Here is a 12,991-nt window from a genome sequence, read left to right as displayed (position 1 = left end):
TTAGCGAGGCTAAAAAACCGTTAAAAAATTTGTTCTAGTGCTTGGTTCAGTGCTATGCAATAATTTAAAATCAACCCGTCAAAATTATCTGTTATAACCATTTTGTATAAAGACTATAAAGATGTATAAGCACTTTTGTCTGTATGAGTAGACCAGCTGGAAAACAGCTGAAGCAAATTAAAGTCTAAATTTAACTGACATTTTAAAAAAAATTCTTGAAAACAGGGTAATAGTAGATTACGTTGGATGCTGCGAAAGTAATTCATTACACAAGGACACAATTTTGTGGTACGAGCAAACTCACGAGTAAGTTTTTGAGCAACAAGCTTCGGTAACTGTTTTCGAGGCAAGTGTAGAGTTTGCATATCCGAGCCGAAGGCGAGGTATGCAACTACCCTTTTCGAGAAAACAGTTACCGAAGCTTGTTGCTCAAAAACACGAGTCCGATAGCAATGAATTACGTCGCAGCATCCAATGTATTCTGGTTTATTGCCTGCTCATGCGAAAATTGACTATTACACGGCTGTTCTGCAGAAATTCTACATAAATTCAGTATCTCAATAAACCAACACCAACAAAACAAAAATAAATCTGTTCTTACGATAAAACGTTTACAAACAAATCTAGTGTACTGACGAAATCAGCTCACACGCTACACGTCTCCTAAAAAATTGATCCCGAAAACAGCACTAGTGTTACATTAGTATTGTCGCAACAGTAGTTACAATTGTTAGTCCTTTTTAATGTTTTCAAAGAAATGTGCAACAAAGTGTAGTGTTTGTACTATAAGGAAAAGCATTTAGTGTTACAAGTGAAAAATACAACGAAATGTGTGGCCATAAAGTGTTACTTCGGAACATCAAAATTATTGTTACAATAAATATGGCCGACAATTCTGTGTTGCGAATTCTTCTAAAAGTATGTTGTAACCAGATTACTTGCGTAATAAGTTTTTCTGAAATAACTGTTCATCGATCAATATTTCTATCAAAAAAATGTTATTTTAGCGACATTTCTTACATTCTTTTTCGATCGATCGATTCATTCAACAAAAAAGATAAAATGAAAGCAAGGCAAATTTTACTTGAAAGAACTGTCAACTTGAAATAAACCCCAAATATCCCTAGTGTAATGGATCACTTTCGCAGTGGGTAAACAGCCGTGTAATAGTCAATTTTCGCATGGGGCAGGCAATAAAATTTATTTAAAGGCGAAAAACACTGCTGTCCTTTCATAAGGAGCGTTTTTATTAATCGGGTTGATGATAGTTATTTATGTAACAAGAATCCGAGACGAAGCCGAGGTTGGCAAGACGTCGTGTGCGATAGCAAACCAGCATGAGATTCGTGTTGCATACATCGTTTTATGCACTGACGAAAATCGAATAAATATGTTTGCAGATATCCCTTGCGATAAAATACGTTCAAATAACATTGCACATAGGTTCCGTAAGTTGCAAGTATCATCACTGAATTGCATAAATAACTATTATGATTGAAGTAGTTTTTCCTGACTTAAAAGATGACATAATTGGTTTATACACCTGACAACTGACATACATTTTATTGATTAAATAAATATTTTCTACAAACAAAATGTATGTAAGGTGCAGTTAGATATAGAAGACGACTAAGACAAAGATTTTGGACTATGGTCTCAAGTTTTTTTAGTGATAGCAACGCACTTCAAGCAAAAGTGCTATTAATGACAGCTGCCAAATAGAGTACTATTTTGTATGAAATTTTATCCCCACTCACAGTGTAAAGTTTTGTATGTAGCACTGTCAAGTTTGAGTACCCTATTTAGAATACCACTTTTCCTTGAAGTGCGTTGGTGATAGGTACTACTGTAATGTAAAATGGCGTCGAAAACTACACTCACGAAATTTTAATACCCGAAACATTTTGTGTATCTGTGTTTTACTTTAGTTTTTGATTTCTCCAATTAAAATTACATGCAACATTCACAAAAAGTCAGTAAACCACAAAACAGAAAATGTGTCGGTTGTCAAAATTCCGACACTTCTCCGCTTTTTCTTGTAAAAGCTGCTTATTAATAGTACATTTCGTACCTAGGACTAAAAGTCTTTTTTAGCATGTGAGAAGTTTCCAGACAGAGCCGAAGGCGAGGTCTGGAATCGAATACGCTAAAAAAGACAGACTTTTAGTCCGTGGTACGAATAGTATTTTTCATATTGGACTTCGTCGCACTTTTCGGGTCCTAGGTATTAAAAATCCGTTTTTAGTCCAATAGATTGTGGATTTGAGCACTATTTCTCAGCCAATGATTGACGCTGTCGGCAAGTCGGCCCCTTTTTCATCGAACAATATTTTCATGGACGATGTGATCGAAAATTTATTTTCCCTAAATATTGATGAAGTTATATGGATGAAATTTGACAGTATTTTTTTTGGTCTTTAAAAAATGTGCCCTAACTATAAAACCAAGAGATGACGCTGTGAACGGCACATTCTTTAAAAAGTACCATTTTGGACTAATTTCGGAGTTACATACAGTTTTTAACATTCAAAAGTATCGACATATTAGAGGACGCCAACTTTTTTGGACAAAAACGATAATGTCCAACAATAACAATAATTCCCAGCAATAATGCCCCAGCTCAATGTCGTTAGCTTCCTACAAATTAGATCTACGGATTGCAGTAATAAAATGTAGATCCGGACGCGCTTTTAGAATAAAAATCAAAAATAAATAGAAAATTTACTTGTCCATGTGTATTCACAATGGTCGCCATTTTTGACGGGACATTATTGTTGGGAATTATTGTTATTGTTGGACATTATCGTTTTTGTCCAAAAAAGCTGGCGTCCTCAATTATACATTTCTTATTTCTCCAACTTCCCTCATTTCTCCATAACGAGTATATGGAGAAATGAGAGAAGTAAGCAAAATAAGAAATGTATAATATGTCGATACTTTTGAATGTTAAAAACTGTAGCTCAAAAAAATTGAATAAGCAAATAAAAAACCTAGCCAACACCTCCCCGTGGCCCATAGGAGGCTCGATTCGAAATAAGATTCTTGTTGGCAGAATAAGAAGTTAGACTTGTACTCCTGACAATTTTATTCGGAATGAAAATTACAATATATTTTATAAGGTTCATCAGGACTACTAGAATTTAGAACAAGTGAATTTTCTCGTACCCTTTTGCATGTGATGCCCCTGTCCCGGCTAGATGGGATTTTGATTTTGATTCAGGGAATAAGTGAGTCCCTTTGAACTTATGGACATAATTGAAAAACCCAATTTGGTTCCAACTGCACTTTTATTCAAGAATTAGAGACTTTATTTCAACACATTGCTTTATCGTGCCAATATCAACTTTCGTATAAATACTAATTGCCTGTATCGCTCAAAAATTGATAAAGATTCTAGTAGGAACTGGAGAACTGTTCAAAACCCGGCTTAAGACTGTACTGTTTGAAACTTGACGAAAGATTTTGGTAAGATCCAGTCAACTGTTCTCCTCAAAAACCGATGAAAGACTCTTGAATTGTCTCATAAGCAGAAAACCCTACCCTTCAGGAATAATACAATGGTTCAATGATCAGATAGAAAATATCGTACGTACATTCTAATCCTGCAGATGTTTCCACTTCAAAATTGTTTAGTCTGTACTTCTATCTGAATATTTCGACTCATTCCATATCAGCGTATGTATTAGGCCTGTTCATTTTAGAGAAATAGTCTCAAATTCATCTGGCATGGTGTCTATCTGGTCCGGAAGTCCGGAAGATAGCCTAGCCTCAGTAGTACCATGCTACGGAAGAACTTCCTTGGATAAGTTTCACTGCAGAGGGTTGTTTCCCTCGATTAATCGCAAGAAAATGATTTTGGGGCTCTTTTGGCAGACCCTTACTTCATGACCTCGATTGTCGACAACAAAATAAATTTCACCAAACGTAGTACTACGTTTTACTCGCAATAGTTCAACGAATCGAATGAGATATAACTCAATAATATCCGTGGCCCCTTGTCCCAAAGCTGTTCGATGATTTCACGATATCACTCATAAGTGGTTTATAAGTGGATTTTACCATCAACAAAACTTGATTGTATGATCAACAGATCACATTGTATGACACAATCAGTCGTTGTTTTTTCCTTATATGAAACCACGACAGAGTAAAGTTAACCAGGCAGTAGCGCTGATTTGACTAGGGACCTGAATAATCTAGTAGCCCTATATTTCAATTATGTGTATGTCAATTTATGTCAGTGTAAATTTGAGTTCATTTTCATCCAGTGTGTTAGGTCACTTATTTGACGTTTCGAAAATGAACCGCTCCTGCCTGGTTTATTTTACTCTGCCTCATTGTATTACGAGTCCGTTATGGTTACAGTTTGGAATTAGGGATATCACATGCAACAACAGGGGATCAACATGAATAAGTGATATCAACAGGACGTGGGTAGCTGGGTAGCAATAGAGTTAATTGACATCGTTACAAGACGCAGAACTATTAATGATTCCGTCTATGGCAACCGATTTGTCTCTTTTACTGTCGTATTGATTAAAAATGACTACCCTTCAAAATTCGGCTCGCAGCACCAGCAGCAGTTTCCATTCTTACATGTTCATAGTCAGATTTTAAAAACTCTTATTCGATCTTTTCACATATTAAGTTGTATTGTAATAAGATGACAGCATTGTCAGGATGTAATATTTGCAAAAAGAACGGGTGCTTTCTGTCCCAAATCTGTCGTCGGGTATTGACAGAAAGAATTATTATTGCCCCAATCCAACGCACTTCAAGCAAGAAGTGCGTTGCTCAATCGGAAAAACCAGTTGATCTAATTTCATACATAAATGCTTGATTTACCGCAAGTCATGTAAACATTCTCAAGAGTACGTGCGAGACAACCTTGAAAAACAAATTCGTTCCGTGAAGACCCTCATCATTGTTAAGATAAGATAAATTGGCACTATCTTCGCATAAAAGTAGTGAATAAAAACCAAAAAATTGTTAGTTTGTACAGCACTGATCATTCGAAAATTGCACAAAAAAAACTTCGGGAAATGTTCAAAGGGATTTTTTTCGCCGTTCTCATAACCGTTGCATCAGCAAAACACTTAGATGAAGCGAATACTGTCACTCATGTCGTTCAACATTTTACCGGTCCATTTGAGCCGGATGTCAATGCGATTATGATTAATCGCGACGAACGAATCGTAAACGGATCCAACGCATTGGACACTCAATTCCCTCATGTTAATGAAGTACTCTTTTTCGTAAACGCAACAAACTACTACTATTGCACAGGAACATTTATATCAACCACATGGACCATCACCGCTCAACATTGCTTGCCCGAGTAAGTAAATCTAGCAACTTGTTGTAGCATACGCAATGTTTTCATAGATGCTATATTGCCGTCAAGAAATATAGTGGGAGTCTATGTTGAATATGGAACTGCAGCTGTTGATTCACCCAATCGACTCCAAGCCCGTTCAGATCAAAGTGTTTATTGGACAGATCTAGAGGTGTGCACCGCCGATTTTACGCCGGCGCGCCGCCGATTTTTTGCTAAATTTTCGGCGCGCCGCCGCCGAAAAATAATAGCTCACGCCGCCGCCGCCGCCGATTGTATTTTCGTCGCGCCGAAATTTTATACGTTTAGTGCTTTCAGAAATTTTAATGGGCGACAATAAATATAAACTTAAATTGAAAAATCTATACAAAAGTGTGTGCCTGAGTACATGTACAAGGTTTTAGCAAATGTTTATCGCTCTTAATTTATAAGTCAGGTTTCTATATGCTGCTATGTTTCTATATGCGTAGAAAGCATAGCCTGTTTTAGGTAATTTCTTAAAGAATTTTCGGGAATTTTAGAGAATTTCGAGAATTTTCGGGAATTTTAGAGAATTTCGAGAATTTTCGGGAATTTCGAGAATTTTCGGGAATTTCGAGAATTTTCGGGAATTTTAGAGAATTTTCGGGAATTTCGAGAATTTCATTGCAAGTAAAATATACCTTCGCTCAACAATTCGTTGATTTTAATTTCCGATTTAAGTATACTGATAACAATTCTAGAATAAGCAACTAAAAAAGATTAGGAAGTGAAAAAAATTAAAATTGATTTTCGGACTTTGTTTCACAGTTTTCTTTGCCGGTGCTTCTTCGAAGACACCTTTAAACCACTCAGAGGCGTATTACCCTATGGGAAATTCGGTACCGTGCCCATTGCGCTGGAAAATATATGCGCTGAGCTCGGTCACTGAATGGACAATTATTGTCTGAAGAGAAATTTTAATCTATCATAAAAACTATGTAGAGTTTGCGAATTAACTTTACATTGCCTAATCTCGTAAAAAATACGTACCAAATTTTTTAGTTTGATGAGTGCAAGAGTCCATGAGTTAAAAGGGAAAATTTCAATTCGCGCGTCAGGGTATTAAAACCGAATATTTACAAAAAGAAATTGTTTTGATAGGAAACATGAATGGTGAAGTCTAAAATGAAACATTTAGAACTACAGACCTTACTTTGAGGGCTGAGCTGATCTTCATTTGTTTGCGCTATCCTATTACTTTCAATAACGTAAATCATGTAGAAAAAGAAAGCTGATCACTTGAAAATAATGCCACAGCGCAGCAAGAAGTGAAAAATAAAAAGCTCGAATATTGAATTAGAGGGATTCTTTTTAAAAACAGCCTACCGAAATCGGACGCATTTTCCAGTGGACTTTGAAAACGGTTTTGGCTTCTAGGGTCGAATACCTTTCTAGGCACATATAAAAAAGTCGACTGGAAAATGCGTCCGATTTCGGTAGGCTGTTTTTCAAAAGAATCCCTCTTAGCGTAAAAACCAATGCAGGATAAATCACCCAGGTACGGTCTAATGTCACCTCGGAGGAAATAACGATTTTCAAAACGGATTTTAACGCTTATTTTTATCTTGACAAAAATAATGAGTGCGTTCAGTATAAATCGACAGATTTTGAAGAATCTGCCATAACTAGTATGTACATTCATTGGTAAAAACTACGAACTGTGAACTAAAATTTTTACTTTTACCTCATACATGTCAGTTCTATTAAGGTTCTGAAATAACAGGTAAGACACCTCTGAGTTGATCACGAAGGCGGTGACACCAATATCGGAAAATCGAAAAATCTTAAAAATAGCTCTTTGTCCCTTGAAATATGTAAAGCCACACCTTTGAGGTCGACTACCACACTTTGAAGAACAATAAAATCGAAACGCAGCGAGTTTCTAGTGTTTTAATAATTTTTAAGAATTTCGGGAATTTTCAAGAATTTTCGAGAATTTCAGAGAATTTTCGGGAATTTCGAGAATTTTCGAGAATTTCTAGAATTTCAAGAATTTTCGGGAATTTAATTCCTAAAATAGGCTATGGTAGAAAGGAGTTTTTTGTTTAAAAAAATTTGTTGAAACTTTGGGTTTTTCTTCTTACTTGCACTGTACGACGGTGATTTTGTTTCTGATGCTACGATAGGGTTATCTTCGAAGTAGCTTTCTATAACGTATCCTATTTCCATCAGTAGATGGCAAGTGTTTTATGCATATTTTTAAATACTTCTTCTTCTTCTTTTTCAGCCTGTTTCTATCCACTGCTGGATGTAGGCCTCTCCAACTTCTTTCCATTTCGTACGATCCATTGCCATTTGCTGCCAGTTTGTACCTGCAATATTCTTAATTCCGTTTGTCCATCTCTCTGGTGGTCTACCTATAGCTCGTCTTTTATATGGTCGCCATATAAATACTAGTCCAAAGAAAAAGTTGGCTGCTGTCTTGGGAAGGGTATCGATGGATACTACTGAGGATGGTCAGATCACGCTGGCCCGAGACCGCCATCGATACCCGAGGTCGAAACAGCATTTGTCTTTTCTGTATCCTCACTTAACGTGAACTCTTGGGTACGTTACTCTATTTTCTGTGCATATAAGAGGAAGAAGAAGGAGAAAAAAATTCAGTGAATCAGTCAAAACTACTGTAATTGTAAAGGGGCAAACTTAAGACCTTATGTGGAATTTGGGTGGAAAATGGCACAAATCATGTGTTTTAGGAATTTATAAAGTGGAAAATCTTTCCGGTTTCAAGTTTTTTCGGCAAAAAGACGAGACACGGGTATCTTTATTTTCAATTTTTAGCTGCTTTATGTAAAAAATTTGGGAAAAAAAATCATTTTGGCGTAGTCTATGCACTTATTACTTATAAATTTAAGTTTATCTAAATCTCTTATTTGCGAAAACCTTCTACTACGATCTCACTCCTTCATCGAAGATGGACTAAAGGCAACGGGAACGGTTATTGCATAAATCGAAAGATAATAGTAGTGAGTTTGCGTAAATGACATAAATTATAAGTTGGAAATAAGAAGCCTGCAGAACATCTGGTATGAAGATGTGACTTAAAATTTCTAAATTATAATTTGACTTATAGCTTACATGTCATTTACGCAAACTCATTAATCATTCTTGGATTCATTAAATTAGATGTTTTCAAAATAATAGGTGATTGTACATTGTACACAATATAAAAGGTGAGATACGCCTCAGTTGATTCCCCTTGTATAAGTGGTTGATACTTCAGATTGCAAGATAGTAAGATTTCAGTGTTCGGAAAAATGATTGCGCACGCTTTTTCAAATGTTTTTGCATTATTTTCGAAAGTTTAGATTTTTTGTAAATTTATCGGCGCGCCGATCGGCGCACCGCCGCCGACTATAAATTTCTTCCGGCGCGCCGCCGCCGATCCCTTACCAGTCGGCGCACCGCCGCCGACTATTTTAAGATCGGCGCACACCTCTAGACAGATCCTGTGCTCGTGTACGATGTTATGATTGTTCATCTCATGACACCTATAACGCTTTCACCGTTCGTTCAAATTGCACAACTTCCACCATTATCAATGGTGAATTATAATTACGGACTATACATTGCTGTGAATGCCGGATTTGGAGCTCTGCGGCAAACTCTGCAGTGGCATACGTTGCTCATGTTAGGCAACAATTGTGGTAATGATCCAACGGCGGAATTATTCATTTGCGCTGCAACAACAAGTCGTAAGTCTTTTTCAACTAGTCGATAATGCCATTAAAAACCATGACAAATTAAATTCGGTTCTCTGTTCTCATTGGGCAGCTAGCACACAAAATGAAGGAGGAGATTCCGGTGAGACGATTTTCTTTTAAAAATTCTCTCACGTTGAATGACAAATTAATTTTTCTTGATCCAAGGTGGTTCCTATTTCATTTACGAAAACGGTCCTATAAGTGGAACACCAACGATTATCGGAATTCATTATGGACGAGCCGTCTGGACGAATGGTACAATCACAAACTTGGCAACGAGAATTGGACCGTTTATGGGATTGGTCAGTGCACAGGCTGGAATTACGTTGAGGCCATAGACATGGTTTGATTGTAAAAAGAATCTTTCGTTCTGGTTGCCTCTTACATATCGAATAAATGGATGAATGTATGTATGAACAATGAGGCGGTGTCAATCTGATTTCATCATAATATTAAGAGAGGTTCAGGAGAAACTCAACGTATATAGTAGATTGGGTGAGAACCATGGCGGTTGTGTTTTTTTTCCTGTCCACTTTATTTGTTCATTGTTTTCCGATTTTGCTCAATATAACTGTGTCTTTACGGGCGACGTCCCAGCAACACCAAATGCCAAATTTACAATTTGAATATCACTACGATCGAGTAAAGCGATCACTTTACGTAATATCATCCATGATTTCATCAGGACATCATAATTTCAAAATAGCACTGTAATATCGGGTAGGACAAGTAATAATACACGTGTTTACAGTACTGCTGTGTCAGTATAACTGAACTCATTTATTGAGATTACGATCACAGCGTACTACGATACTACAAGCACGGATGTTCACATGAGGTTAAATACTTCACAAATACATATGGATTCTCCGCATAGTACACAGTAATGTTAACTACTTGCACTCCTGTTCTAAACTATATAATGTAAAACCAGCGTTGTACACAAAATGGCTTCCTCATCAAAACCAAGGTTGTATACTTTGGGGAGGTCATGCAGATGCAGATACGCGGGTTACACACCACGTTTCATACAAAAAATTCACCACGCCATACAAATTCAATTTTGGTGAATTTGTTTGTATGGAAAAGGTGTGTAACCCGCGTATCTGCATCTGCATGTAGTAGGCGTAGAGTAGTAGGCGCTGTGAAAATGGCTGGACGTGAAAATTTTTGCTCGTCGAATTTTTCTAAATTTTTTAAGTTATTTCTTGGTTTTTGTGGTTTGTTTTATTTCAAAGTTGTTTACGGTTGTTTACGGTTGTGTCCGATTGTTTTCGCGAGCGATTGCTGTTTCCCGAATGAAATTTACGACGGACGGAGACGTAGGCTCATGGGCGGTGAAACGGGACGGTTACCAGCATTTTCTGCTCAACAAGCTGTTCAATGGAATTCATGAATTTGAGGGAAATGGCAAGAAATAGGGGCCGAATACCAATGCGGAAACTAACACGAGGGATATCGAAATGAACTGTATCCAGGTGAAACAGTAAAACTCAATGATGAACGCAGGCTCTGATTCTGGTATCAATATGTTGCAAATACGGTTTGTACCGCATATATGATACTGAACTGATACGATCGGGACCCAGTGCAGCACGGTTCGGAGAAAACTCTGACTCCAGTTGAAGCAGATACGGTTTGTATATGGTAACGGTTTCGGTACGTATGCGATGTAACTTGATGTGTGAGTTGTTGATGCTTTCCAATTGCCATTCTTTGAATGCATCGTTTCTCACAATTTTTCTTTGTCATTTCTTATAAGCATTTACGCTTTTAGTTTGGATGTGCTGTTTTGCCAGCTTTGTCAATCAGATCCTTCACGGATAATCCGGTACGATTAGGAGCCTTAGTCTTTTTTATGCTGTGCATTCGTGAGCAAGTGCAAACAGTTTGCAATTATTTGTGATTTGTCTAGAGTTTTTTCTTTCCGTAATGTTGCGCGCTTCGAGTTTCAGTCTGTTTTGTTTTAGTTGTTGTCGACGTCTGTCAAGTCAACGAAAGTTGAAAAAACTTGCTAACCGCTGACTCGTTGTGTGACCCTGATCAGTGGAATGTGCAGACTGATGCACTGAAAGTTACGCAAAAGAGTGGAAGTGTTACGTAAAAGGGTGAATCTTCTGTTGAGTCCACGTGTGCCTTGGAAGTGGCAAATAGCGAAGAATTTTGCTTCGAAATTTTTAATGATTGTTTTAGCGGGCCTTAGTCGACCACTTGGTTGAAATCCCTGTGTCGTTTCTTGTGTGAGATTTTTGCTTTGGGTTGCCTTTCCTGAGGTATCTAGTTCGCTAGGACTAAGTAGAAATTCTCTAGGGTCGGGCCTTTGCGTTATGTTTCTTAAAAGAAGGAAATCTCTAGAGCCGATTTCTCTAGGACCGAAAGCGTCTTTGCGTTACCTTTCGTAGAAGGAGAAATTCTCTGGGACCGAAAAGAACGCCGGTTGACAGTAACCGACTTTCGTCCGCTTTTCTATACAGGATTACGTTAGTTGTCTTAGTCTTCGCTTTCATCCTTCAACTCTTGACTCGTCAACCGCTTTCTAAACCTTCGTTCACTCAGTGGAAGATATGAAGGTATATGCATCTAATTTAATATTATCTCCATCGTATGTACCTTGACCTAATGACTTCCTGGTGGACTCTGTTTCGATGGGCGCGAAGAACAAAAGAGTGATTATGAAATGTGGAATTAGGCCACTTAATGAAACAATATTATCTAAAGACTGAACGGAACAAACGGAATGGACAATGGTGAGATTAGTGAGAGTCTCCATAAGACAGGTAATTGTAAAGTTATAACAGGTGAGATTCGAACAACTAATTCGTTATCAGGTAATTGATTTCTCCTTGTGGCATTATATTGTGTCACATTGTATTGTATTATACCTCAATATTTTTCGAGCAATGAAAGAGCTCAGGTAGTCGGTTCATCTCCCCACTGCCGTGTAGTTAGTCCGATCACTTTGTCGAGCGACGGTGATTGTTGTTAGATTAAGTTTCAACATACCTCGAGTAGCGATCCAGCGCTGTTCACGGTAAACGTGATTTGTTTAATATACAATGCACGCTTACTATGAACCGGAGAGTAAAAAGGGGGATCCAAGTGGATAAGTCCCACTATCAGCGGTTCAACGTTCAAACTCTACTGGTTATGTGCACAGGCACCAGCTCTTGATATGTCACGGTCACGGTCACGGTCACGGTTCCCGCGTATCTAATAAAATGGCGATCTGCGTGAACTCCCCAAAGTACACAGCCTTGGTCAAAACGAAATGATGGTCATCCGCCAATGAGCTATGACACATGCTTTACGAAGCTTGATATTAGATTAGATTATATTTATTGCTTCCAGGGCCATACGAATTTTCAAATTACTGTTAAATTTTTGCTAGTACTTCGATATCTACTGTACAACCGAAGGTGACCGAGACCAATGGAACTGATATTTGAACTCAGGAGGTCCGAAAACCTTACCCCACCAACCGCCGACCGGATTAATGTATTTTTATGTTATTTAAATTGAGTGAAACACAGTCGAGCACTTACACATCCAGCTCAAGCTGCGTCGGAAAGTCAGTTATTAGACAAATGTTTTTTTCCGATGATCTTAAAAATGTTTGGACGCCTGTTTCGGAATCTGGGATCCGAGACCAATCCTTGCATAATTTAAACTAAAAAAAACCTACGGATTTCGGCGGGATGTTTCGTTGTTTTTCAATTAATTATTCGAAATTCCCAATTATGAAAATTCTTGTGCAATAGAAATGACACAGATCGAAGTGTGCAAGGTGTGAAAATCAGATTAAACATAAACGTTGAAAGGGCAAGACGCCCGAATTATTGTGTTTTTTCTGGAAAGCAATTGAACCAAGTTAATCCGGAATTTCAACGCCAACAAAATACAGCCCCGTCGAGATGGTTCAATTGCGAGTTAA

At 37.7% G+C, this 12,991-nt stretch overlaps 1 protein-coding gene across 1 annotated transcript; it reads left to right on the top strand.

The window, feature by feature from the left end:
• The first annotated feature begins 8,868 nt into the window (after positions 1-8,868).
• Positions 8,869-9,472, top strand: LOC119084287. Its single transcript, XM_037194213.1, has 3 exons — positions 8,869-9,051; positions 9,131-9,160; positions 9,226-9,472. Exons 1-3 carry the CDS (start codon positions 8,898-8,900, stop codon positions 9,396-9,398), a joined length of 357 nt encoding a protein of 118 aa, XP_037050108.1. The 5' UTR covers positions 8,869-8,897; the 3' UTR covers positions 9,399-9,472.
• The last annotated feature ends 3,519 nt before the right edge of the window (positions 9,473-12,991 follow it).

Source organism: Bradysia coprophila, unplaced genomic scaffold (genome assembly GCF_014529535.1).
Source record: "Bradysia coprophila strain Holo2 unplaced genomic scaffold, BU_Bcop_v1 contig_732, whole genome shotgun sequence".
Lineage (NCBI taxonomy): Eukaryota > Metazoa > Arthropoda > Insecta > Diptera > Sciaridae > Bradysia > Bradysia coprophila.
Note: the sequence above shows the minus strand (reverse complement) of the source record. Positions and strands in the feature narration are given on the sequence as shown.